Source organism: Eulemur rufifrons, chromosome 1 (genome assembly GCF_041146395.1).
Source record: "Eulemur rufifrons isolate Redbay chromosome 1, OSU_ERuf_1, whole genome shotgun sequence".
In the NCBI taxonomy this organism is placed as follows: Eukaryota; Metazoa; Chordata; class Mammalia; order Primates; family Lemuridae; genus Eulemur; species Eulemur rufifrons.
Window position 1 is genome coordinate 87,911,620 of NC_090983.1, and position 27,985 is coordinate 87,939,604.

General features: G+C 40.3%; 1 protein-coding gene across 1 annotated transcript in view; it reads left to right on the forward strand.

Moving 5' to 3' along the window:
- Positions 1-27,985, forward strand: part of NCKAP5 (NCK associated protein 5) — a 719,900-nt gene that overhangs the window by 496,385 nt on the left and 195,530 nt on the right. Inside the window, exon 6 of the mRNA XM_069474609.1 lies at positions 11,300-11,449. Coding sequence (XP_069330710.1) covers positions 11,300-11,449 — 150 coding nt within the window. The remainder of the gene's footprint in view (positions 1-11,299; positions 11,450-27,985) is intronic.

Sequence of the window (27,985 nt, forward strand, 5' to 3'; positions counted from 1 at the left end):
TGTTTTGATTAAAATTTTGTCCAGGAATCTCAGACCAATGGCTGCTGTAGATGTGGGTAAAGGATAGCAGTAATATAGTCACTCACCTACCATTACCTAGTCAATTACTGAATTTTAGTTCATTTTGGGATGGCCATTGCTTAGTCCATGAGCTCAGCTTCCCTATGGAAACCCTTTGGCTCCCCAACCCTGTGAAATCTTTCAGAATACTGGGGTGGGAGGGTGATTGAATTTGATATATAAATTTTGACTTTAAGTTATAAGTTGTTTTTTTTTTTTTTACTGACCTCTAAGTGTTTAACTGTAACCAGTAACCACTGAAATTCCCCACCTACATGACATTCTTACCATTTGTGGTTTCTTTCTGCCCAGGTTATACTCAGATAACCATCCATGGACTCCAAAGACATAATTTCTGTTGCTAATTTTCTTAGATATCCAGCCACCTGGAACATACCTTTAATGAAATTTTCAGCTGACTTTTTCACACCGTCTGTTCTACAGTAGAGTGTTCCACAGTAGAGTTTTCCTTTACGTAAACTGCCTTTAGAATTGAACCTATTTTTTAAGAAAATAAATGTTGCTGATAGATGGAACAAGCAATAAAAACATCATCTGAAAATTTATTCATGTAACTCCACAGATCTGTTCAATACGGAAGATAGCCGACAATACTGAGGAGCGTTTTGAGTGAAGAGTAATGTGGAGTAGATGTGGATTGATATGCCAGTGGTCGTGGGTTCATAGTAGAGACATAAAGAAAACACTTTGTTCTCTTATCCATCATACACATTTAATCTTGGGGATTTGACTGTGTGCTTAGCTCACTTTGTAAGTCAAATCCAGAGATGAAAAAGAAGAGTTTTATATGTTTTGCCTGACAGTAGTAATGTTAAACTGTGAACAAATTGGGATGTTCTTTTAAAATCCTGTGATTTATCTGACGCTATTTTTCCCTCTTTAAAATTTAGTATGCTTGTGTTGAACAAAAGCTGCTAGCGATCCCTGGGAACGTTGTTATGGTATTTGCCGAAGTGCTATCTAAAGTGACAATATATTTTGCACACCCTCCCCACCACCAGAAAACAAATGAGTAAATAAATCACGGAAGCTGAAGCATCCGGGGCACACTGAAGGGGCTGTCATCCAGACAGCTGGCCTCTCTGTATTTCCATTTAGCTTGTATTATGGTGTGTGTTTATGTTTTGAACTAATTGAGTGATCATTAACTATGGAAGTGGTAGTGGTTTGTTAAACCTATTCTGCTGAAAGTCATCTGAGACCAGACCTGACATTTCTGATAAAACACCAACTCCGCAGAGGAATGGCCTGGGAGCCTTGGGAGCGATGCTGCCAGTAGCATGGTTCTCAGTTGGATAAAGATCACAGATTCTCAGGTAGAATTACCATTAAGGATAGAGCTATACATTCATGGCAAAGTCCAAAAGAGGTCACTGAGTCTGCGGAAAGACCATGACATTTGAAATCAGAATTATATTTGAATTCTGGCTCTGCTACTTACTGTTAAAGAGGTCACTTAACAACCTAGCAGAGCATATTTCCTTGTCTGCAAAGCGGGTGCAGAATATTTGCCCTACGTCCCTGTTAGTGTGGGTGTGTAAAATGGTATGTATGAACTTACTTGGCTTAACTCTGAGATGTAATGCAAAGATTAGGTGTTATTTATTATGTCTTTTGTGTTCTTAAAAGAACTTGTTTCATGCTAATACCACCCCAATTTCTTCATTATGTGATCAGTCCTAAATTATAGCCTTTTATATTTTTACTATGAATTAGTAGGTGGATTTAACACATGGTTGGATATTCAAAATGAAAAAAGTTCTCTTTTAACTTCTACAACTCACTAGCTTTCTTAAGTTGGATGTTTCTTCATATCCCCATAATTTCATTTAGCTATCTTCAAGTTTAAAAACTACAAGTTCTTGAGGGTTTTCCCCCCACTATAGTAGTAAGAGATAAGGATAGTCCCCATCAGAAAAATAATTAATGAGCTGGAAACGGAATACAACTATTACTACCATCAGCATATGTGGTTTGTTTCTACATGTTGGCTTTGTGTCCACCATCAGAGTTAAAAATAATAAAAACAGAGAGATGAATGAATTTTTAAAAATTTTTTTCTGAAGCCTTGCAACCAAGAGATACTTGGGATTATTCCTCCAATAACCAAATGCCTTTAGAGAGGATTCATCTTGAGCATGATCTTGGGGCAGTGTCAGGAGTATTTTTTACTAAACTCTTGCTGAATGTTGCTTACCAGGCCTTGTGTTTCTTACAGGTGACTCTAATCTTAGGTCCCAATAAAAGTACATAGCAAAAAGAGAATAGTTTTTTAAGGAGGAAGGGGGCTGAGGGGGAGAGTTAGAAATACCCTTCTGGAAAAGAAAGGGTATTTATGCAAGGAGTCTTCAAATGATCTAATCTTAATGGCATTGTGTATTTAAAAAAAAAATCCCTGAACTTCGGCAGTGTTTTAAGTATTTATCCTCCTGAGACAAATTTCTTAAGAAATAATGTATACATTATGAGGACATACTGTATCTAACAAGATATACTGTTAGACTCTTTGATTCTGTAAAATTAAATTGAAAAAAAAAATAAAAATAAAAAAAATTAAAAAAAAAAAGAAATCAAGTTTAAAAAAAAAAAAAAGTATTTATCCTCCAGACTTGAGTTTTTACAAATGATCAAAATGGTAGAAATTTAAAGCTATAAAGGACCTCTGAGTTAGCCTACATATGTACATTTTATTTTATGGATGAAGAAATTGACAGGCAGAGAAGTTATGTGATGCCTAAGATCACACAGCTAGTTAGTACAGAGCAAGGAAGGAATGTAGATTTCTTTTTTCTACTTATTCCAAGGCTTACTAAAAATGGGGCTAGATGTCCCACCCTGGAGAATAGATTTTTAGATTATAGTGAGATGGCACTCGATGGGCCTCAGGGTTGACTGTCTCTTTATCCCATCAGACGAAATGCCAAGGCATGTCCAAATGTGATAGACACGGCCTTTCCCCTCTGCCCCAATTTGGGATTCTTCAGTTGTCCTGACAGTCCTGGACTCAGACAGACCTAGTGTCACCCCCTCAGTGATGGGGTGGAAGACACAAGGGCTACCATGTTGAGGTTAAGCCATCGCACACACAACTGGGCTACTACACACACCCAGTGAGACTGAGCACAGGGGTTAGGGTAAGAATGTCCAAACTTCTCGTTTCACTTTCCTTATGAGAGAAATTGTGAGCCCTTCGTGACAGCCCATTGCCACTTTCCTACCTCATTTGGGACACTGATGGGCAGATTTCTCCTTAACTTTTTAATAAAAAAATAAGGGGCAAGGAAGTGCTATTTTTAAATTAGGAAGGGTTTCCAAGCAAGAGAGTTGTAGACATACATATGTTTTCCTTCCTTGCAGCAGACTTAGAACCGATCTCTTGGAACCTTAGTGCCCTTTGCTCTAGAAGCCACTGAAAGTAGTTACAGGCTATTATTGTCATCTGCTTCCGTTAAAAGGAACAATCATAACTTAGTGGTCCCTAGAGTCTCAGAACTCAAATAGAAATTCCCCAAAGGTTTCTCATCACACTAATACAGAGTAGTTTCTATTGCACAGGACATCTGTTACTGAAGTAGGATTTAGCTCGCTATGGATAAATATGCCTCCATTTGTTTGGCTTATACCTATTGTCCCAGTGTGCTGTTAGCAGCCAATCCCCCTTTCACTCTCCAGCAAGGTGTTGGTTTGGATGATTAATTATCTGCTCATTCAACTTATGTAATATTAGTAGTAGAAATTAAATCAAATGTACGACCTCAAAAGCTTATCTAAAGGAAAAGTTGATTTATGTTCTATGTTGGAGCGTCTTTGTCCAAAGGCTCTTAAACTTGGGCATGGATTAGAATCGCCTGGGGTGTTCTCTAAAATTAGAGATTCCTGGCTCCACTTCCAGGAATTGTGACTCACTAGGGCCAGAGCACACCAAGGAATCGCGTCTCAAACAAACAGCACTTCTTCTCCCTCCCCGGCTCTGGCCACTCCAAGGCCTGCGGCTGTTGGCCCACTCTCTGAGAAATGTTGAAGTACGGAAATCTTAGTTATTGGTCACTGTTAGAGGAACTGCATGCTCTAAAGAATCAGGATTACAGGTTAACTTACAAATGATGAGGTCTCATTTTGTGAAACTGTCATTTTAATCATAGTTCAATCAACTCCGGTTTAGACTATTGTAGCAGCCTCTTGTTTTCCCCACATCTGTGTTAACTTTTCTGCAATCCGTCCTCCACACTGTACCAGGGAGATATTTCAGAACACAAATGTGACCATGTCACTCACCGCTGCTACCACCACCACCACCGCACACACTTGAAAACAGGCAGGGACTTCCCATTTCCCTTAGGGTAAGGACAGAACTCCTTGACAGGGGGCCTGGCCCCATCTGCCCATCCAGCCTGTCTCCCTACCCAGCCACACCCGCTTTCTCTCAGACCTTCTCAGTGGCCCTCCCCTCTTCCCACCTCCTGGTCATCTCCTGACTAACTCTCCTTGTGCTTTCAGACCTCAGCTCCATCTGGAAAACCTTTCCTGACCTCTCTTTCACATCCCTCTCTCATTGGTTCTCCAGGCACTTCAGAACTCTTCTTCCCCGTACATATTGCAGTGCTATTTTATATTTGCTTGTGACATTCCAATTAATATGTATTTCTCCTTTCATAAGATCATAAGCTCCATGAGAACAGGGACCACGTGTGTTTTTATGCACCTTGGTATCCCTGGCATCTTGCTCAGTGCCTAGCACATATAGGAGCTGCTCAGCAGATATTTGCTGAATGAATGGACTAATTAATTAATTATAGAGTAAAGTGACCTCATGAAATATTCATTGAGTCCTACTGTGTGCTGGGCTGGAGGAAGCTGGTGACCTGAAGATGCATAAGACACATTTACATGTTTTAGAAAAGGGCAGGATGATGGCGTTCCTTTGTAATGTTTGTAAAGCCCACCAGCTTACAGACCGGGCGGCGGCTGGCCATCCGTGAAGAGCTGTGCTACCGACTCTTTGGACTAAGCAGGCTCCCTGGACTGTCGTCTGTCTGAGTTCAACTGATGCAACCCAGAGCTTTGTGTTGATTGATGTTATTTTACATAGGCCTGATGGTGCTGACTACTTGAGAACAAAAGATGAAAGCTCCCCCAAAAGTGAATCATTACCTTGGTTACCACTTAGAGAAACTTATAGCTCTAAGGGTTGCTTTATGTACCGACAAGGTGAAATTTGATTTAAACCCTTCAAGGCAAACTGAGCTCCTAAATCTTTAGCTTCTTGAGTTCTAGCTGGTATTTGTTGAGGCAAACAAGCGTATAGTCTCAATCATGTATGAAATATGTGGAGAGTGAAAGTTGTTGGTGTGGTAGCCTAACTTTTATAGAATTCACTGCTGATTAAACACCATAAAAATGAAAACAGGTCACCTCTGGAATCAACTCACTCTCTTCACAGTTTGGCATCCTCGTGAGTGGACCTGACTTACTTTTCTTCCTTCTCTCTTGGAAGCTCATAAGAAGAATATACTTTATTTAGTATATTCTCTTTAGTATATTTATTTAGTATATTTAGTCACGTGTTTCCAACCTCTGTCTTGCTCTCTTTTTACCATGCACATCTCAGGTACTTAATTGGCAAAGGAACTAAAATTTCTGATATTGTTGCTGATTGAAATGGGCTATTTATTTTTGTACGGAATACATATGCTTGATTTTTAAAAACATTGGCATGCTTTTAGGAGTGGAAGATAACTTCAATAGCTGTTCATCATGAAATTGACAGTTGTGACCTGTCAGTGGGTTATGGCCATACTTTGTCTTAGGTCTCCCAGATCTTTCTCTCCTCTACCTCTTTCTCTCCACTTATTTTTCTCTTTGGCTCATCCATTTACTTTAAAGATGTCCTTTCCGTTATTCCTCTTTCTCATTGTTACATTATACTCCAGCACTCTTACTGGTAAAAGATTAAGGAGATGAGTGGAGAAAATGACAGGACAGATAACCTCACCTTCTGGGTTTGTTTCAGGACATTTTAGAATGCAGAGCACAAGGAAATATGCTTTTAGGCCAGTGACTAGTCTGTGAGCAGCATACAGATGTGGCTTTCTGCCCTGGGTGGTGTTTTGCCAGAGCAGGTCTGAAGCCTTTTCTCTGTCTGGCATCAGCACATTGGCTGTTTCCTTCCCATACCCCAGAGGCATTCAGAGCACCCCTGTGACTTCCAGCTGCCAGGGCCTGTGTCACAGGACATGTTTATGTGAGAACGCAAAGCCTCACTGCCTGTGGCAGGCTGGAAGGGCCAGGAAATGAACAGCCCAAGACCTGCCCTCAACCAATGAATCTGAAGGGGTGGTGCATAGACACCCCAGCTCTCTCACCTGGGGTGGGCTAATTCTGAGACCTGTGCTTTGCACCATCTCCCTGAGTCTCCCAGGGGATAATTTAGCTCCACGTTCTGAGTAATGTACCCTGTAATGGCTCCCTTTCTTCCCCTGAGTCTCTTCCCTACTGCTGCTTCCTACATTTCCCAAATAAACCACTTGCACTCAAATCCTTGCTCTCTAAGAACCCAGGCTAGACACTCATGATTTAGGAAAGCTGAGAAACTGATTTGTAACATGGCATTTTGCAGGGAACGACGTTTTAGGGCCTTGGCTCTTCTGCCAGTGCCCTTCATCCTGTGCCTTCCTGGCTTTGGAGATCCCTTCGTGAATTCCTACCTTTGCCGCCCTGTCAGGCGCTCTCGCTCCTCTTTAGTTCCTCAGACACTCCTTTTTCTCTACCTTGAAAAAGGTTTCCACTTGCCTCTGCAATGCCCTTCAGCCATAGTTCTTTATTTTTCCTTCCCTGCCAAACTTTCAAACGAGCATCTGAGAAAATTGCCTCTATTTTCTCTTTTCAGTTTTTGCTTAACCACTGACAATTTGGGTACCATTGTCACACTTTAGTCAAACAGTCCTCAAATTCCCACTGACAACTTTCTTATTACAATATGTAGACATCCTTTTTCTGTTTGCTTATCATTTCTGTTACCACTGAGTGTCTTGTCAACATTTTCTTCCTGAAAATTGTGTCTTGAGTAATTGAATTCTTAGAACTTTAACACTTGGAAGGGACATCTAGTCCAACTCCTCATTTTATATCTGGGTGAAACTGAGGCCTAAAAATGACAAATGATTTGCCTGGCGAGGTCCAAAAATATAAAAGCTGGGGATTGAATCCAGGGCTCCTGACCTTCATTCTGATCTCTCGTAAGAACCGCTTTTAATAAGTCCTGATCAAAACCTTGGAAATATTCCTGATTTTTATTTCTCCCGGCTCCTTCCCTCCACAGCCCATTCTCCACTGCTGCAGCAGTCAGGATGATGATGTTTCTAAAGTATAAATCAGAACCCATCACTCCCCGGCTTAGCCTTCAGCTCCTCTTTACTGCACCAAGAATAAAATCCAAACTCCTTTCTATGCTTCGCATGACCTTCTGTGGTCCAGCTATCTTTCTAATCCATTTCCTGCTAATCTTCCTCTGGTAGTCACTGTGCTCTACCACACGGCCTCTCCCTCAGCCCTCCAGCAGGGCACACCCCACCCCGCCTCTGGGCATTTGCTTTGCTAGTCCTGCTGCTGGGAATGCCTGTCCCTACCACTGCACAGCTGCTTCCTCTTTCCTGTTTGGCCTCGGCTAAATGCCCACCTCCTCAGACAGCCTTACTCTGAAGTCACCATCTAACGTTTTTCCTAACCATGACTCTGTCCATCACATTATGTTGTTTTATTTTCTTCATAGCATTTACTACTGGCTACAATTATATTACTTACAGATTTGATTTGGAATTTGTCGTGTTTCCCAACATTATAATATAACTTCCTGGACTATAGGAACCTTGTCTGGTTTGCCATATTTCCAGCACCTAGACAGCAAATGGCCAAGTCAGTGCTCGATAAACATTTGTTGGATGAACAAATGAATAAATGAATTGTCTGAATTTTTCAGTGTCATTTCCAAGAATCCTTTCTTTCCTTTTCTCTCCAGTCCTATTACTCAGCTACTCTCTTAAAAGTTTTTTTTTTTTTTCCCTCTACTATAATCAAACTGGTTTCCTTATAAACCTGTATGGACAAAACTTATTCCTGACTAGGAACATTTTCTCTTTGACCAAACTTCCACTCTATGCCTCTCTATTTAAATTACATCACTACGTCCAAAGATAAGTCCATGAAATCCATTTCATGAAATTACAGCCCTCATTGATTGCCCCTTCTTCAAATTATGTAAAATGACCCTTGCATTTTATGTAATCTGGATACTCATATATATAATCTATATTCTCTTTAGTTGTATCCAGTCATTTCACACCATAATATTTAGGCACTGTGCCTAGGCACTTTAAGTATGTGTGTTTATGGTCCTGTGTCCTCATTATTTGTAGGTTTTGTATTTGCAGATTGCCTACTCACAGAAATTTATTTGCAACCCCCAAATCAATACTTGTGGCACTTCCATGGTCATTCATGGACATGCACAGAGAAGTGAAAAATTTGCCACCTGAGACTCACATTCCCAGCTAAGGTTGAGCAACCCTCTGCCTTCGTGTTTTAGCTCTCATGCGGTACGCAAGTCTCCTTTTTGTGGAGACGATTTAATGCCATGTTTTCCGCATTTTCCACTTTTTAATATTGATTTCACTGTTTGAAATTGCCCCAAGCAGGGGGCATAGTGTTCCTAAGCATAAGAATGTTGTGATGTGCCTTATGGAGAAAATATGTGTGTTAGATAAGATTTGTTAAGGCGTGGGTTACATTGCTATTGGCTGTTAGTTCAATGTTAATGAATCAACAATATATATATTAGAAACACACATTAAGATAGTTTATATATTGATTGGTTGATGAAAATGTTGTGACCAGACCTCATAGGAACCTAACGCTGTATTTCCCCTAGGAGTAATAACTCCATATTTGCTAATTCAATGTTCAGGACAACTTTATAGAACATAACTACTGTGAATAACGAGAACTTACTCTATAGCATGTAATTATATGTATGTTGTCCTTAGCCTCATTTAGGAGTTTAGGAGACAAATAAACCAAGACTTACTGAAATTAAGTAGTTTGCCAAGATCAGCTGCTAAATAAATGATAGATCTGAGATCCAGCTGTCAGAGTCTTCTCGCTTTCCATTTACCATACCAGTGGCTGTTCTTTGTTTTAATTAGCTGTAGAGCTCTAATTATTACATGATACCTCAATATATTTATTTATACACACACACACACACACACATCCAGGCATGTGCTGCATAACATGCTGTACAAGTTTGTAGCCTAGCAGCAATAGACTATACCACATAGCCTCGGTGTGTAGTAGCCTATACCGTCTAGGTTTGTGTAAGTACACTCTGTGATGTTCACACAATAGCAAAATAAACTAAAGACACATTTCTTAGAATATATCCGTGTCATTAAGTGATGCATGACTGTATGTGTGTATATGCAAAACACAAATGGAATATGCTTAGCGAGAAATGAAAAACCATAATTCACACAGAGAAGTAAAATGAAGATGATAATAATTTTTAAAACAGCTTGCTTTGTAATCCCAGGTTAATGTTTATTTGTAGTGATCTTGAATCATAAAAGAGAAGTTGAAGGACCTTTTTATTTCAAAACTTAGTTGATAGCAATATCTATAAACTTCATATTCCTTATCATGGAAGTTTGACAAGCAGCCGAATCTTAAACAAAGAATCAAAAATCAAAGCTATAAAAAATGCTCCTGTGACCTAGATTTGTTTCCTGGCCTGTGGATGTGCACCTTAAACTTGCCTGGCATTTATCTGAGCTAAACTCACACCTGCTATGAAAGTGAACACACCTGCACATTGCATATGGTTAGACATGCTGTGGCCTCATTTCATAAAGAACTACCGCCATCCTGATCAATTGTGCATTTATAGATACAGAGATAACAGAATAAATTACATTTTGCAATCTGTACAAAGCAGATTAACATGGATCAATTTACTGAGTTTGTAGTCTCTGGTGTTTTATACATATGTACATACATGCTTAATATATGTATGCATGTACATACATATATTAAGACATTTTTATATACAGCATAATTTATTTTCAAAAAATAATTCAAAGCAAATATTTTTTAAACCATGAAAGCATCTTGGTGAGCAGTTTGAAAACCCTGTTGTTGTTGTTTTTTTCTTATGCTATTCTTTTCTAAGTAGATTGTATGAGCACCTTGAGGGTAAGAATCATATCTTTTATGCTTCTGTACTTGCAAATAGATCTTAGCTTAGGACTAAATATAAAGAAATCTTTCACCATTGATAATCTAGTTTAGCCTAGATGGTTGACAACCAGCTATATTGAAGTAAAGATTTGTGGAGTGTTATGTTTAGAATTAAAATGATGGAATGATGTCACCTGGTTGTGTAGAGCAAGGGTCCTGATCTATGTACAAAATGGGTAGAATTTTTTTCGTTTGATATGTCTTTTTCCATTGAAAACAAGAGCCAAGCATGAGGCTCAATTTAACACTTTGCAGCTTCCAAAAAGCTACCAGAGATAAGGTTGAATGAGGAGCTTCCAACAGGGAGGCAAGACAGGATACTGATTTATGTCTGCTTCAGAGATATGCTACAAATCCTGAAGTGCTACAAAAGGGACTAAGGGGTCCATAAAAGCTGTGTCATCATTGAGCTGAAAGAACTAATTGGTTTTAGCTTAGAATTCTGAAATCACTATTATTTCAGTATTCTGTGATATTTTATTTCTGTGATTTCTCTTAATTAAATGGGGACATATCCAGTGGCTTTAATGACCCCATTTTGAGGAGCTAAGCCTTTCATAAATCAAGGTATCAAAATTGATGTATTTTTCCCCACTGTAAAGCACAGCTGGATTCCATTGTGCAGATAAAATTGGATTAACCATATGACTCCACCTATGGCTTTGCTGGCTTGGTCACTTCTCCAACTGGGCAAAGGACATCTCCATTCAGAAAAAGTGACCCAATGGCTGTGTCCTGCCAGGGTTCAGTTAAAATATCTACTGTGTTGTTTACTAGTGTAAGCACCACTCAGAGTTTGTTTAGCAAAATCCTCTACCTCTGCCTCAGAAGAGTCCATAAGTGATAGGAGGATTCCAACCTTGTCAGCCTTAACGCTCATGTTGATTTTTCAGTGGAGATTATTGAAAACCGTAATTCTTTTTTGCTTCAGGAAAAACTGTCAGAAGAAGAGAGAAAACATAAGGAAGCTTTGGAAGATCTTCACATGGTGGTGGATGAGGATTCGAGGAGCGAAAGCAGCAGTGCAGATGAGGGAAAAGAAAAGACCAAGTTGCTGTTAGAGAGACTGAAAGCTCTAGAGGTAAGAAATGAAACAATTTTTACATGTTTAAAGGAAAATAACTGTTCCGCTTCTTTTACTGGCCCTGCTTTTGAGTGAGTATAAATCTTCCTTCCTCACTTCCCCCAGACTAATACAATCTAGGGTCTCCTACTGACATTCATCTGTCTGTGACGAGCAGCAAGTGAAAATTTGTGGCACTGAAAGGGTCTTGACCTAGTGACTATGATTATATTGCCTCAAAAAGAGTACGTAGGACAATAATTGACTTTAAGTTAAAGTCAGCCCTCAAATTGGATCAGTTCCTAAAATTGCAAGCTCATGAAGGAAGGAGCTCTGTGTTATTTTGCCTTGTTTTCCTAATGCCTAATAAAATGAATGAATGAGTAAATGAATAAGCAAAATATTTAATAGTGTGTAAAGGTGATTATAATACATATATATAAATATAAATTTTAAGCAGTAGAACTATTTCTCAAAAAAAAAGACGTGTAGGAATTCAACGTGTAGAGTATATGAAAGTGGAGCTGAAACTAGGCTAATGAGATTTTGGGGGATTATAGTCCTCCAAATTACAGTTTGAAAACCATTGGTCTATTACTTAGTGGCATGTGACATCATTTCAAGTGTTAGATGCAGTCATCAAACATTTCAGTTATTAGTTCTTGATCAAGATCTCATGTGCTGAAAGCCTTAGTAAAGAAGGGGCCGCCGTCACCTAACATCTAAAAACGTAGTTCCAGCTTAAAGTCTACAGAATCCTGAAAACTCCAGTAATGTTAAGAAATAAGCCCTGGAGAGGTCTTGTTTCCTACGCTTGGTTTCCGCGATCCTGCCTGTGATCTCCCACGTTGTCTATAGTGAGCATGTCCTTTTTACATGGTTTCCTTAGTGATAGTATAACAAAATGGTTAAGATTATGGACTTTGGAGCCAGATTTTCAAGGTTTGGTTTGAATCCCTGTTCTACTACTTTCTAGTCTCAAAACCTTCCAAGTTTCTTAGGCTTTCTGTGCCTCTGTTTCCTCAGCTGAAAAATTGGGGAGAAGAATAGTGACTAACCCTACAGGGAAGAAATGAGGATTAAATTGTATTAAATTATTTTTACAATGGTACCTCTTCTGTCCATCTGTACCAAGGCTGCTGCTTTTCCTTAAATCATTTTTTTCCTATTTATCTGGATATAATGATTGCTACAAGAACCATGAATGAAAATGTAACTACTCCACTCAAGTGTGAGTGAAGGCAGCGAGGAAGGGGGTGACAGCAAAGACAAGGCAGAAGAGGTCAACTAAGGGAACCCCCTGGGCAGTTCCCTCTGGGGAAAGGACCAGGAATCACCCGTCTCCTCAAGAGTTCTCATACTCTTGTCACTTTTAAAGACAGTCAGCGTAAGAGGTAGGAAAGCCTTCTCAAGAGACCCTGAGGTTGCTATTTGAGTTTTAATAAACTCACAGCTTTGTCTGAGGTTGAATTAACTGGATGCACAATAGGAATATGTTGATACTACAATTTCTTACTTCCATAGAACCATGTAGTTAAATTATTAGTGTTTGTTTATGATTACAGTAAAAACTATTCTTAGTTCATCTCATTGCCAGTGATAACTTTGTACAGGGTATTGTATTTATTCAAGCTAAGAGGTATTTTAAAAATATTTTTAGCAGCAACTGTTTCTTAAACTTTACTGAGTAAAAGAGAAACAATATATTTTTTTTTCCTTCCACAGAGATCTTTACACTTCAGGCAACAACTCTTACGTCCAGCCTTAGTTAGATGCAATAGATGATATCTTTAAATGCCGTTAAGCCCCACAATTTTAGTTTACAAACATACTTTATTTTCTAAGTTAACTTCCTCTAGTCACAGAGTCACTTCTTGTTTCTTAAAAATTACTTGTTCAGTATTAAGTGATAAATTAAGTAGAGGTTAGATAACTTTCTCTATCCTCTACTTGAGCAGATAATAAAAAGATTATTTTATAATATAAAGTAATACAAATATATACATTTATAAATATGCTTATAAATATATAAATTTATTTTATTATATACCTATTTCTCTTTATATAAATCTAATTTTCATGTGCTGCTTATTTTTTTTAAGATTTACTACATATTCTCAGTGTATATGATCTTCTGCATAGATTAAAAAATATTGTGGGAAAATAGGGAGCTCATTTTGACAGACTGCAATCAGAGCTGGTCACAGAACCCCCGTGTGGATTTATACACTTTAACAAAATGTTCTTTTGGAAGATTGCAGGGGAATTAATCATAATGTGTCAAAATTACTTTGGCAAAATTTGATGTTATATAGCAAGATTTTTCAAAAAACAATATTTTCCATCAGTATATTTTTGAAACAACCATATTTGTATACCCGTCTCTTAGCCCCTGGTGTTGTAAGAAGCAGAAGAATGATTTTTAGGGTGATGGAAAGCAGTCTTCTTTAATTCCTTCTCCCTACACAGGTCCCAAGAAGGTGTGAAAAAGGAGATGCAGAGGTGATTCTAACATTATGTTCTTGATTTATATGACAGTAACATTCAAAAACAGCTTAAACTGTAGCTGAGGAGCCACTGACTTTGAGAATTAAGTTAATACTGCCTGTGAACTGAAATAAAATCCTCATCCCCCACTGACTGAATGGACCCCCTCTTGGCCAAGGGGACCCCAGAGACCTGAAAACGGCGTTCCCAGCCATGACAGGATGGGAGGTCAGGCACGCCTCGTTATACCCTCCTTCGCTAGCTAACCGCTATCAGGCTTTCTTCCCTAAGCGCCAAGGGAAACCGGTCTCAGGATCGCTCCTCTCTTTTTGCAGTTTCAGTATGACAGCTGAGCAGCGTTCCTTCCTGATACGAGAACACTGACCATGGGTGGTTCTGACCAGTCTGTGGAGGCTGTGCAGAGAGGGTTTTTCATGTCCTCTGCTTCACCTTTGACATCAGAGGGCCAAAAACTACACCCTTGGATCATGCTAAGGCCGTCATTTTCTGAACACGGATCCTACGAAGGGGCATGAAATTTAATTGTTCATGTGCATGTTTCTCCTTTCATAAATATTCATGACTCCTCCTGTAGCTTGTTAAATATGTATATTTGGCCACCCTGCTCTGCATAAATTCCTGTTCCCTCTGTCCCTCCCTGGAAGTGCGTGCTAAGCTGGAGGCTATGCTTCACAGCCTGTCAGCTGGCCACCATGCAGGCCACAACCCTTCATGAGAAATAAAGCTCTTCTTTCCAGGTGTATGAACCTCGTCATTCCTCAGGTGATGTGTCCCAGCATCTCGTTCCCCCCCCCACCCCCCGCCTGAGCAAAGCTTAGTGCCCGGCTCCCCCATCCCAGGGTTATTTCCCCTGTGGCTGTTTCTAGGGCTGGCTGGGCTCCTACTCGTACTCAACTTTCAATCCCTCTCTTTTCTCAGCACCATCCTCCTGTGAAACAGAGCCCCGTTTACTAGATTTTCCCAAAATCCAACCCCACAAAGGGTATGGGGGCATAGCAGAGTGTTCTGAAGGCTAAGGGCCTTCCAGTTTGTCTTTTGATAGCTCTGTGTCCTCAGTGCTTTGGGTACTGGCATTTCTCATAGCCTCTCTCCCCAGCCCCCAGCCCCCTGCCTGAGAACTTGGCCACTTCCCGCCTACTCCCCAGAGCACAGCCAAGTTCTGCCTGTCATTTATTCCACAGAGCTCATTAGGTCTCCGCATGGACGCTTCATGAGCTCATTCCATACCATTCCCAAGCTCATCAAAATAATTTGCTAAATAAGACCTTTATATTGCTAAAAACAACTCCAGGGCCAACAGTCAAAATAATAATTACACACATACACAATTTTCATTCTCCTCTTAGCAGTTGTTTTCTCTACTGAGTGCCTTGGTTTCAGCCACTTTTCAGCTGTTCACGGAGAAGAGGAGTAGGCCATTGACCCTCACTAGCCATCACTTGTTCCCCCGGGGCCTAAATGCTGATGTTTGTTTTGGGTCCTGATGTCTGGTGGAGAAATCATTTGGTGTATTTTATGTCTGTGTCTAAGGACCACGTGGACAATCTGGATGCCACTTGCATATTTTCTGTGACTTTTCAGTGCCCAGGTCTGGTGCTTTTTACATTTCTTGAAAGTTTGGGTTTTGAAGGCTGTGGTTCCAGAGACTGCTTACTTGACTTAGAAAAAGGTTCACTGTTCTCAACAGCACTGCCATGTCACAGGTCCCTTCCATAAAAGGATCACTCCTCTCTCCCACCCAACCCACACCAGTGATTCCAGGGATCAGCCCAGACCTGCCCTGCAGAATCCGCTGGTGTCATCTTGAGTCTGCCCTGTTTTCTACTCCTGGGCATTTTCCCCAGGCCCTGGGTTTGCTCAGGGCATGTTCCTGGAAATACTTGATTTGTCTGTCTCCAGGCCCCCCTACTTCCACCTTCAGCAGCCCTTTCTCTCCACTCAGGGACTAACTTCACATTTGACTAAAAATTAAGCTGGACATTCCCTTTGCTCACTCCCGCCCACCATGGCATCTCTGATCCTCAGACTCTAGGTGGGGGAGAACAGGCCGACACCACCTGAGAGTGCTGTGCCTCCGAGTAACGCAAGTAATCGCTGATGCCTTAGCTGTGCCCTCAAGGTCAGGGGAACATGGCCTTCTATAGGAATGATTTATTTTATGCAGAAAACTATGGCAATTAAATGTGTTAAGGTGAATAACAGCTTTTTCTACTAAATTATACCTTTCCAGGAAAGTGTGACAATTAAAGTGCTAAGCATAAGCATTTCGTTAATCAGTAATTCTTGTTTAAAATTAGGTAGTTTAAAATAGTCAAACCTGGCTGTGCATCACAATTATATGTAAAACTTGTAGTTAGTAGATAGATATTGAACACCTTCTGTGACCCAAAGGCTGTTCTGTACACAGGGATTAGGTCAGTTTTCATGGTCCCTACCCACTGGGCAGAGACAGGAAGCATATGCTTAAATAATAAATAAGCAAACAAATAAATAGATAAAAAAGTTCCTCTGAACAAGAGAAATTAGGTGATGTAGTAGTAGACAGTATGAGCTGAGGGTAGGAGAGATATTTACTTAACAAGGCCTCTGATAGCAGGCCCTTTGGGTGCAATACAAATAATAAAAGGAGGCAGCTGTGAGAAGATATGGGAGAAGAACATTCCAAGAAAAGCAATTGCAAGTACGAAAGCCTACTTGGAGGTGGTAGAAAGCTTGGCAAGTTAGAGGAACAGAAATAAGAACCGTATCCTAGGACATAAGGTGTACGATTTTAAAAATGGAAGACGATTAGTTCAGAAAGACAGACGGGGGCCAGACCCTGTAAAGCCTTCTAGGCCACTGGTCACAATAATGACTCTGAAAATAATTATAAATTTTAAGGGAAGCCATTAGAGATTTTTAACGTGGAAAGTAACAAGATGTGATTTTTGCTTTAAAGACAATTCCTGCTGCTTTGTGGGCTAATAGCGGGACACAGTAGAGGCAGGGAGACCAGGTAAAATGTTTGTTTTAGATTTCGGATGAGAGAAAAGCTGGATATCTTGCCCAAGGTCATGGAGGCAGGAAGTAGAGAGTCAGAATTTGAACTCCAGTTGTGTGGCTCCACTGTGCTCTGCTGGTAAGAGATGATCAAGTAAGAATATTTCAGAAGCCAAACCTATAGGAATTACTGATGGATTAGACGTGGAATATAAGGGAAAGTGAGAAATCAAGGGTGACTTCTATCTAGTTCTTTGGCCTTAGCAACTGGGTATGAGGTTGTACCAAATTCCTGAAAGAGGCAAGTCTCGGAGGAGAGGTGACTTAGGGAAATTAATGTACAATCATCAGTTTGTTTTGTCTTGTATTAAGTTGAGATGCTTATTAAACATTCAAGCAGTGATGTTCGGTAGGCAGTTGGTTGTACAAGGTTCAGGTCAGGGCTAGAGAAATGGATTTGAAAGTCATCGGCATGTAGATGACACTCTATATCGTGGGACTAAGTAAGGTAATATCAGAAGTAAGTATAAATGTGGATGAGAAGAGGGCAGAGGACAGAGCTCTGAGCTACCCTCCATCAGGGGTTTTGCAGAGGAACAAGAGCCAGCAAATGAGCCTGGTGAGGGAGCTGGTGAGTGAGGTAGGAGGAGAATGGCCAGTGAGGTGTCGTAGAATCCTAAAAAGAAAGGATTCCAAGGGCAAGCTTGTTGAATGCTGCTAAGAGAATAAGATGAAGCTTGGAAGACGTCATTGGCCCTGGCAAGGGATGACTCAGCTATGATCTTGGTAACAGCAGTTTCTGAGTGGAGTGTGCAGGGAGGAAAAGATGTGGGGGCAACTTGTATAGATGGGTCTTTTAAGAAGTTTTTCTCTGAAGTGAATCAGACATGGAGAAAGTCAAGACTGAAGAGAGACATGGTACCAGAGAAACTCTTGAAAAGACAGTTGATCTTAGGGTATGTTAGTGTGCTGGTGGACATGATAGAGTGGAAAGGGCCAAATCAGTGGTGCAGGAGAGCAAAATGTACATGTAGGAATGAGATCTGCAAACAGGCAAGAGGGAGGAAACCAGAGCAGAAATAGAACTCTTAAAAGTTCAGATATGTAGAATATGACCTGGGAAATCTTAGCTCTTTAAATCTACAATGGAAACTAAGCATCTGCATTTTTCTAAAACTCCGTGGATGATTCAGATGCACAGCCAGGATTGAGAACCACAGACAGCTTTTAGAGTTTAAAGATTGAAACAACTTAGGTCCACTTCAGTACCAAACCCAACAAGCTTCCAGTGGTCTTTTTTTTTTTTTTTTCATTATAAATGACAATATATGATTGTATAAATTTATGGAGTACAAAGTGATATAATGATTTGTGAATACAATATAGAATAATTAAATCAAGCTAATTAAACATGTCTATTACCTCAAATACTTAACAATTTTGTGGTGAGAATTTTTGAAATTTACTCATGCCAATTTTGAAATATACAATAACACTCTCACCATGCTGTATAATAGAACTCTAAGAATAAACAACATATTTCTCTTGTCTAACTGAGATTTTGTACCCTTTGACCATCATCTCTCCATCTTAAACCTCCACCCTCTGTAACCACCATTCTGCTCTCTGCCTACAATAGTCTTAACCATCCTTTAATAACATTTTTGCCCCTCCCCACACTTGAGTAGAACTTTCCCTGAGTCTTCAAACCTAGATGTAGAAGCCCTTTCCACATATGCCCGATGCCAGGAGCTGTTGAGCCTGAGAAGAGAGTTATCAAAAATGCTCTAAAGTGGCTTCTTACCTGCCTTTGATTGCCCCCCTGACATGGCTGTGGATACATCCAGGTTTGGCCTTGGCTCCTTTCTAGTGAGAGGAATGGTCTAATTTTTGGCATTCCCAATTGGCTTTAAGTTCTTACCTTATCCTTCCTCTCTCTTTTATTCTCCCGTACCCTAAGACAAATTTCTTTTAAAATAAATTAAAAGTTATAAAGCAGCCTGCTGCTAATGGTAGTCTGAATAGAAATTCATAATTGTTTCATTCTAACTTATAGATTCTATGACAATTTCCTGACACATCCATACACCCCTGTCTTATGGTATCTGACATGTATCTTTCTCCTATTTAATTTACATCCAACTGTGGGTCACCTAGCAACATCTATAAGCTAGAGTTAGAGAGAAAAACTACTCTTTGGTAAAGGGACATGAAGTTTAAAAAAAATTCCAATTCTATGTCATGACGTAACTTTGTACTAGGAATTTTCTAATTATAAAAGTGACAAATAGTCACGTTATAGAAAATTGGAAAAATAATAAGGAAATAAATTGTAATTGTACCAATCAGGAATGGCTGCTGTTGACGTTTTGATGTGTATATTTCCATTCTTTCTGTTGTTGTTGTTTTACTGAATCAAAGTTAGGGAATCAAGAAATATCATTGTGTACAGTTTAGTAGCCTGCTCTTTCATGTAGTACATCAGAATTGTTTCCCCATGTGATTCACTATTCCCCCAAAATATGATATAATGGCTACGTAGAAATTTATTAAATGGATGCTGAGTACCGTTCATTTAATCTCACTGTTGGCTACTCAGCTTGTTGATACTTTTTCAGTATTATAATGTTGGTATGAGCATCCTGGTGCTTAAGTCTTTATAAGCATATATTTTAATAGAATATCTAAAATGTACCATTCTTTTAAAACAGTCATGCAAGTAGGCAGTTAGAGTTCTTATGTGTTTAAGAATCAGTAGCTCTTCAAAATCAAGGATCCGAGAACTGAGGCTGAGGGGGCCAGCACAGTTAGGGAAGAGCTCCCAATTCACACCTTCTAAGGGGCCACCATTGTCACCCAATATAGAATAAAATACGTGTGAGTAAATAGAGTTGTATGTCTTCTGTTTAAATGGCTGCATAGTACTCTATTTTATGGTTTATAACCCATATAAGCAATCCCTTTTTGTTGGATATTTAGTTTTTCCCAAACGTTCTGCTCTTAGAAATAACGATTCAAAGAAAGTTCTGATGCATACATCTTTACACACTCTTCAAATTAGTTCCTTTTAATAATTTCTTAAATATGGATCAAAAATAGGAAGATTTTAAAGGCTTTTGTTAGATTTTTACAGCTTTTCTATGAATGATTTCATCAGCTTATGATCCCACCAACAGTGCAAGAGAATGCCCACTTTGCCATTCTTGCTGTGGTTGATCACAAAATTGGCCAGAACACTTTGTATTTCTTCCCGATGAGAGGTCTTTTGTTCCACCCCTTGAATTTGGGCTGGCCCTATACTTGCTTTGGCTAATTGGCATGTGGCAGAAGTGATGTTGTACAAGTTTTGAGCCTCAAGAAATGTTGCAGCTTCCACTCTCATTCTTGAATCCCAGCCTTGACTGCCCTATGAATGAGCCAGGCTGTGGATGAGAGACCAGGTGGACCAGAGCAGAACAGGACCTCTCAGGTGAGCCTGTCTCAGACCAGCTGGTTTCCAGCCAACTCACCAGCTGACAACAGACACATCAGCTAGTCCAGCCAAGATCTGAGGTCAGCTGGGTATGGCTCAGATGAGAAGAACGTCCAGCCAACCTGCACACTTGTGAGCTTGTAAATTGCTTATGGTTTAAAGCCTCTGAGTTTTGTGGTGGTTTGTAATGCAAAAATAGATCACTTATACACTCATTGATGTTTCATTCTATCAACCTTTTACATTTTTAATCAATGGATAATGATTAAAAAATAATAATAGAAGAGTCCATGGACTGCTGAAACAATTTCAGAGATCTAAAATCTTGGGAAAATTTTACAGTGCAGGCAATCCTGCTCTTTTTTCAGGGTACTCTGCGATCACTCTTTCAATTGCAAGTCATGGAGGCACTACTCAAATTGACCTTAGCAAGAGAAAGAATGGTTACATAACTAGAAAGTCAGGGGTAACAATGCACGAAGGCATGGATTAACACAGGGGTTCAGACAGTGTCAGGAAGCTTTCACCATCTCTCAGCTCTGCTTTCCTTTGAGCTGGTTTCATTCTCAGGCAGTCTTTCTCCAAGTGATGGCTAAGATGGCACTGAATCAGCAGCACCAGTGAAAAGGTTGTTCCTCTTTCCTAGTCATTCCATCAAAGCTCCTAGACTCCAGAGAGGGGGAGTCTCACTGGCTCGGCTTCAGCTGTATTCCTACCTCTGGGCCATTGGAGGGTGGAGCATTTCAACTGACAGTTCCATCAATTCCATAATTTGGTAAAATTATTGCATTTGGTTGTATATTTGTCAGAATTGCTTTAATATCACCAGAAAGACATGTTGCTGCTTAGATATTGTCTTTATTTCTCCTTCTGTGGTGTGTTACCTTTCTTTTTCTCCTCTCTCTCTCTCTCCCTCGTACTTCCCCAACCCTGTCCTCTCCCTTCTTTGGCATTTCTAGCTCTGGGCTCCTGTAGAATGCTGGAATTATACAGATCCAGAGAGCATTTTCCTTGCCCTTGAGACACTCACATTGTTGGAAAGAAGACAAAAATATACTAATTAAAGTAATAAAAATAATGCACATTAAAATTTAAAAAATTTTAAGGTATGTACGAGGGTCAGTGGAGCACCAAGACAGAAGTATCTAGCTGAATTATTTTTAGAGAAAGCAAGGGCATAAGAAAGTGGAATTTGCCTTGTTAGACTTGGGAAGTTAATTCAAAAAAAGAAAGTGGCATTTGAACTATGAACTGTGAGTCTTCAAGGCTTTGTGCCAGTTCTCTAGGCAAAAATTGTAAGAATGGCAGAGGGAATTGCCTAAGCAAAAGCAGCAAAGCCTGCTCAGGATGTGGGCCTCCCTCGGACCTGGGGTCCCTATTGCAGAGATAAAACTGAAAGGCTTGGCCTGTCACATATGTACAAGTGCATACAGCTGTCATCTCTCCAACTCATAGATACTAAGAGAGCACAGTGTTTATTGTTAAAGCTCCCGGAGTTGTCTCATCCAGACTCTGATCTGTTTAGAGGTATTTCTCACTAACAGACCCTTCAATCCCACGGTGCCCTCAAGCTGCAGTTCCTCACGGCACTCAGCCCATCCTTACAGAATAACATGGCATGTCCAAACAAACATGCCAAGTGGCGGTACAAACAGTCTGGAGCCATGAAGAGGATATTTATGACTTTATTTTATTTTTTTTTTTATATTTATGACTTTAAAACTCATACCCCCACCGACTTCAGAAGAAACATTTTTGGAGTGTAGAAAAATATGTGCATTTCATAAATCGAAGTTATACCATCACCAAAAGCCTTTGATCAGCGCTCATTTTCTTTTTGCCTGTTCCTCACTGTTGATGTGAGGGAGCTGAACTTGTCTGCAATTTAGCTTTCTCTGCAAGAGGCAGAGGAAGATTCCTCTTACCTTGGGTTTTGTTAGACTCTACATTGCTGTTTTACAGCAGGCCTTTTGGCCTTGTAACTCCTGGAAGCTTGTTCAATCAAGACATAACCTTTTATCTGTTATGACCAACTGCTGAGGGAACGAAAGAAAATCCTCAGTGTGAGGTAGGGCAAGGTGTTAGGGGGTCTGTGACTGCATTGCCTCGCTGGGTTTAGGCGGAAGCTCATTAGAAACAACCTCAGATGGTAGAAAAAGCCAATATGTCAAGAATTAATCTGCATAGATATGTTACTTTGCCTGGCTCAGATTTTTGTGGTAGCTTGTAAGAAAAGAGCAGGTCTTAGAGGAGGCCGATGCATCAAGAACTAATCTCCATGAATATTCTAAGAGCTATCAAAGAAGAAAAATGAACCGTGGGGCCAACATTAATTGTGCCCAGAGATAATTAGAACAAAATGTTGTTAATTGTGTGTTGGTTTAATGTTATGTAGCCATGGCCTTGTTTTTTTCGCAGAGAGTATAAATTTGGATGTCAGAAACTGAAAGCTGGCTGGCCTGATTAATCAAAAGGACTCCGCTTGCTTAGTTACAGCCAATTAAGCATTTTAATCCTTACTCCACAAAGTATGATTAAGCCTAGTATATCATGAGTGTAATGGGGAAAACAAAACCTCAAGTCTTGGTTCTCCTTGTATAGCAGGTTTCTGAGTTGTCCTCGTTGTGCTTCTAAGTAACTTAGCGAAGTATCATGAATAAAAATTAAACGAGCTGTGATTCAAAAAGCAGCAGGGTTGATGAGTGGTCCCAGGAACAGAACCATGGCATTCGTTTGCCAGCAGAAAATGTTACATAGCCTTGGGGGCAAAAGTAGTGGCTCCAGAATGGAGCCAGACAATGCCTTTGTTCTATAGTTATTACCTTGACGTGCTGAGTCAGTAACAAGGTCGCCCTGAAACTGAAATGTGTAAGGAAATCCACTCAGTCTGATTTTTGACAGCAACCTTTTGAGGGTGATCTCCTTCATTAGCATTCGAATCAGCTCCATCCCAAGGGCCTCACTTCTTAGGGAGTGGGAAATGCACAGTTTTACTTTATAACCAAAGCAGTGTGACCAAAGCAGTGTAATGGACCTGGGATTGTAAGATTTAGAGGTGGGAGGAGAGATTATAAACACAAACTGTCAGGTGTAAGAATTGCTACAGTATTAGCTTTGGTAATTACTCCTCTTTCAGAACTATCTAAAATACGTCTTTGTTTTTGTTTGTGGATTTAACTTTCTAAATGCAAATGTCCTTGGCATGCTCAATAGCATTCTTGCTTTTCTAATTGGAACCCATTAGTTATAGTACACATGGGGTAGTCTCTGCCTCTCTTTCAGAGTTCAATGAGTAAAAAGTACTCAGCTGACACAGTGGAGAGGGATTCTTCTGGAAAGCAGGTGCTATTGCGCTTTCTAGAAGGTGAACTAAAAAAGACAGAGCTTCTACTATGTGCCTGTTTGTTTTGAAAGGACAGCATTTCAACCCAGCAGATTAAAGAAGAAATACTTTTAAGAATAGAACAAGGAACATGAGCAGTTTGGAAATTTTGGATAATTTTTTCAAAGCAGAGCCTTTTCCTTTATTTTCATCTCATTCGTAGTCCCTTCTAGAGAACCTTTCTTAGAAACGCGAAAAACACCTTTTCCTGTGACATCAGTGTTGTCTTTTGCTTTTTAGGTGCCCGGGGCCAAAATCAAATTGGTTTTGGTAATCTTATAAAATACTAAGATGATCACGAATTCACTTGACGGCCTCCCGTCCAGTGTGGTAACGTGGGGAAGTAGCTCTGGAGGTAATTCCAGCTCGGAATGAGAAGCAACTGCAGGCAAACGGCACATGACGTGCGGGTGTTTCTAAGTCGATATGATAAAATGGGTTCCTCAGAAATCCAAATAAGCAAAAATCTCCCTGCAGTCTAGTTTTATGAGAGAAAGACAAATAAAAAAACAAACAGGTTGTTCCAACTCTCCCCCAAAGCAGTATCTGGGTATTCCCTGAGATGAATGTAAATTCTTGAGTGCAGACCCCATTTATGGCTTTGCCCCATCCTCAGCCTCTGAAAACTGTTCCCAGGGGCCTTATTGCAAAGGCATAAGAGCTTCATAGATCATCACAAAGAATCTATAGCATGCTCATTATCATGTAATTATTACACTAGATTTAATAATCATCTATTGCATATAATTGTGATATTATAACAATTATATAATATCGAAATCTCTTGATGCCAGCCAGATGTAAATTTGGTAAATTCACCGGTAATGCATTTTTGGAGAAAAATATAAAAAGACACTTACCTGATAATCTTATGTGGATCTTAAACTAGTTCAGCTCACAATTCCAAAAAAAAGAGGAATTTTTCAAAAATATTTTCAGTACGGTACAACCCAGGAGGACATGTGTAGTTGTAGTGAACAGATTAAAAGTTTGGTCTGTTTAAAACATTAATTTCTTTATTCCATATCAGCCTGTTAAAAAATGACATTTTCAAAAAGATAGCTGAGAATGGACATTCTTTTAGGGAGTCACAGATGGTCTGGGGACCGTGTTTTAAAATACAGGTTTTACCTTATTTAGGTGTGGCAAGGCCGACAGATCAGGAGATGACTGCTGTTGCAAAGACAGTTGTTATACTCACAGTTCCAAAAGGAGGGACACACCACCCCATAAGGGACCACAGAGTGAAGCTCGGGGTCTGTCTGAGGCAGTGGGGGGGTGGGCAATGCTGGGCAGGATCCTTTCCTGTGCTTCCCGTGTGGAGGACCAGCAGGTGAGGTGGGGTGAACAGGTGCAGGATCGGCATTTTGGTTCCAGCAGGCTCTGGGGCACAGGGGCTGTCTCCTGCTTGCCTGGTACCTGGCCCTGAGCGGGTGGATAGTGGCCCCTGGTGTGAGAGCCTGGCAGGGAGGTGGTTGGTACAGGCTCCGGACTGGTTGGCTTCTGTCCTCTAGCAGTGGCTAACCCTGGAAGGGGCGGCCCCTCCAAAGTCAGCAAGCTCCCAGATGTCAAAGCGTCAGAATACAGAAAATAGAAGACATGGTTAATACAGACTGTGAGCCCCAAATGACATTGTGTTTTTAGACGTCTGGACTGTTTTCTTCATCACTGACCCTCAGGTTTCACTGGTTCACTAGTCTCTTTGCTTCTTCTCATCACTAGGGGGTAAAGTGGGGGTCTTGTCCTTCTTCTTCACATTGTTTCTTTTTTCTGATCTCTCTGGATCCTTGTTGCTTCTGAGTTGGGATACCAAAAATTCAGTGTGGCGCAGGGCTTTCAGTCCTTTCCTTCCACATAATGAGTTGGTAATATTGAATCAGCCAGTCGCGTAATCTCTTGGTGTTTCAGGCCCATTTATTCGTGTCCAGGGGCTGCTTACCCACCTGCGAAAGTGGAGGTGTGGGGAGAAGGCAGGCGGGGCAAGTGGTGTAGCTGGGTCTGTAGTCATTTCGGAAGCCAGGGATTCCGGGAGGCCTAGTTCCAGGTGGCCAAGATTTCCCTCTGTCCTGGTGCATTTCATCTTTGACATTGCGTTAAGGGGCTTGGAGGGTGGTTCTATTCCTTTCATGCAGCCTCTCCTTTGAGGCTCTCCAAAAAGCTTGTTACCATTTGCCACTTCACCTCCTAGACTGATACTGGGTCCCCAAACCTCTGCTCTGAATGTCCGATTTATGTTTTTTCTAACTGCTTGTCAGGCTGACAGCTGCCGCTGTTTCTCTGCCTCCCTGCCAGTGCCCCTTTACTCGCTGGAGGCTGTGCTTCAGGGAGTCCTTAAAGCGATTCTTCTGCGCTCTCAGCAGGCAACAGTCCCTTTTTAACTTCTCTCTGCAGCTATTTGGGTACCTGCTGCCAGCTGCTCTCTGCACATAACCAGCTGAGATGAATCATGTCACAATGAGCTGCAAACCTACGTATAGCCAGACTTATCCCCCAAACCAGCCATTCATAAGGGGCCCACTTTGCCCTTGAAGCCCCCGTGCACCACTGTGTCAGGAAGCACGCGGAGAAAGGGTGCATAGACGGAAACTAGTAAATGAAGAGGCATCTGTTTTGGCGATTTAAAAATAATTGTCAGCATTACAGTCTACCATCATCTAAGTCTGCCCAGAGAAATTTTTCACAGTTCCCCTCCCTTCCCTGTATTGCCTTGGACATTCATTCATGAGGCACCTATGACGAGAGTGAATTGCTTCAGAGAAAGACATTCGAAGCCTCCACACATCTCCCGTCCGGGTGATTCAAATTTGTATATCTCAGCACTGGTGCTAATTTCATAGCAGAAAACATATACTAATCCTTCCTGAAGAATAAGAAGCAATTCTCATAAGGCTGCATGAGTAACCTGGGGTAAGTGGCAAAGGAATACTCTATAGTAAAATCCCCCAGAATGGAATCTTGCGAATTCCTCATTTCCTGTCTCTGGGAATTAAGTTCCAAAAGAAAGCAACTGTCCTCTCTAGACTGTGGACTCCTGGAGGGCAAGGATAGGGAGCTACAATTTCACCTTGAATTCCTATTGGACACAGCTCACTAGGTTGAATTTTAGCGTTTGTTTAAATTTCCCAGGCAGTAGATTGTGCATCTGAATACAAAGGTTTAAAACAAGTAGAGGGGCCCTACTGAAGTGATGACGAGCCAAGATAATAGTCATAAAACTAATCTATTTTCCATTCTTCAGCTGCAGGGAATTGTGTACTATCTGCTGAGAGAATCATTTTATTTTAAAATTACACTGTATTATTAATACTGATAAAACAAAAATGACAAAGCGCAGTGTAGACTCACTTATTTTGCATTGTTGCTCGTTTTCATTTACTCTCAGTACATAAAATAGTATATCTTATTTTTAAATCAACATTGCTGTGCAATGCCATTTAATGACTTTTAAGCAGAGTTAACTAATCCATAGGATGTCATCTTTTTTTAGTACCCAAGATAAGAACTTTTCAAAAAATTCCAATACTAACAACCTAAAAGTTTGTAATTCTTATAGTTATCTTATTTGATTTACAAATCACAGCATATTTAATTTTCTTTAAGGATTGCCCACCTGTATTTCCATTCACATTAAGCATATGGCAAATAAGAAAATATTTAAGCCAACTCTGATCCTCTGGATAGAAGGAACATGTTCCCATGGGACTGAATTTTTTATTGTATGTGTAGGAAACACCGTTTAATTTACTTCATCCATTGTGATCAAATGTTTTATAACTCACTTTTCAAAAATAAATCCTGTGATAATTTGCCTCCATATATGAACTTCTGAAGGTAATAAAACATTCATCAAGTGGAGCTAGTAGCTCACTCTTTTGTTAAGTTCTCACTTGTTAGCTTTTCAACAGAGGAATTAAGACTTTTGGGGGAGATGGGGAGGCAGTGAGAGTGTAGTCGTCAACACTATCAGAAAGATAGATGGTGTTTTGAGGGCAGCTGTCCCCTGCAGGGTCATTATAAATTCCGAAGACCAGCAAAAACATTGTCATTACTCATTACCGCTGAATTAAATCTGGGTATTCACTCTGATGATGGCTCTGGATACAGTATCAATTTCCTCTTTTCCTCTGGGTGCCTTAGAAGGTCACCTACCTTGGCTCTGCTAGAGGACAGCCGCTTTCTTAAAGAATATCTTGCTAAGAACCTCATCCCCAGC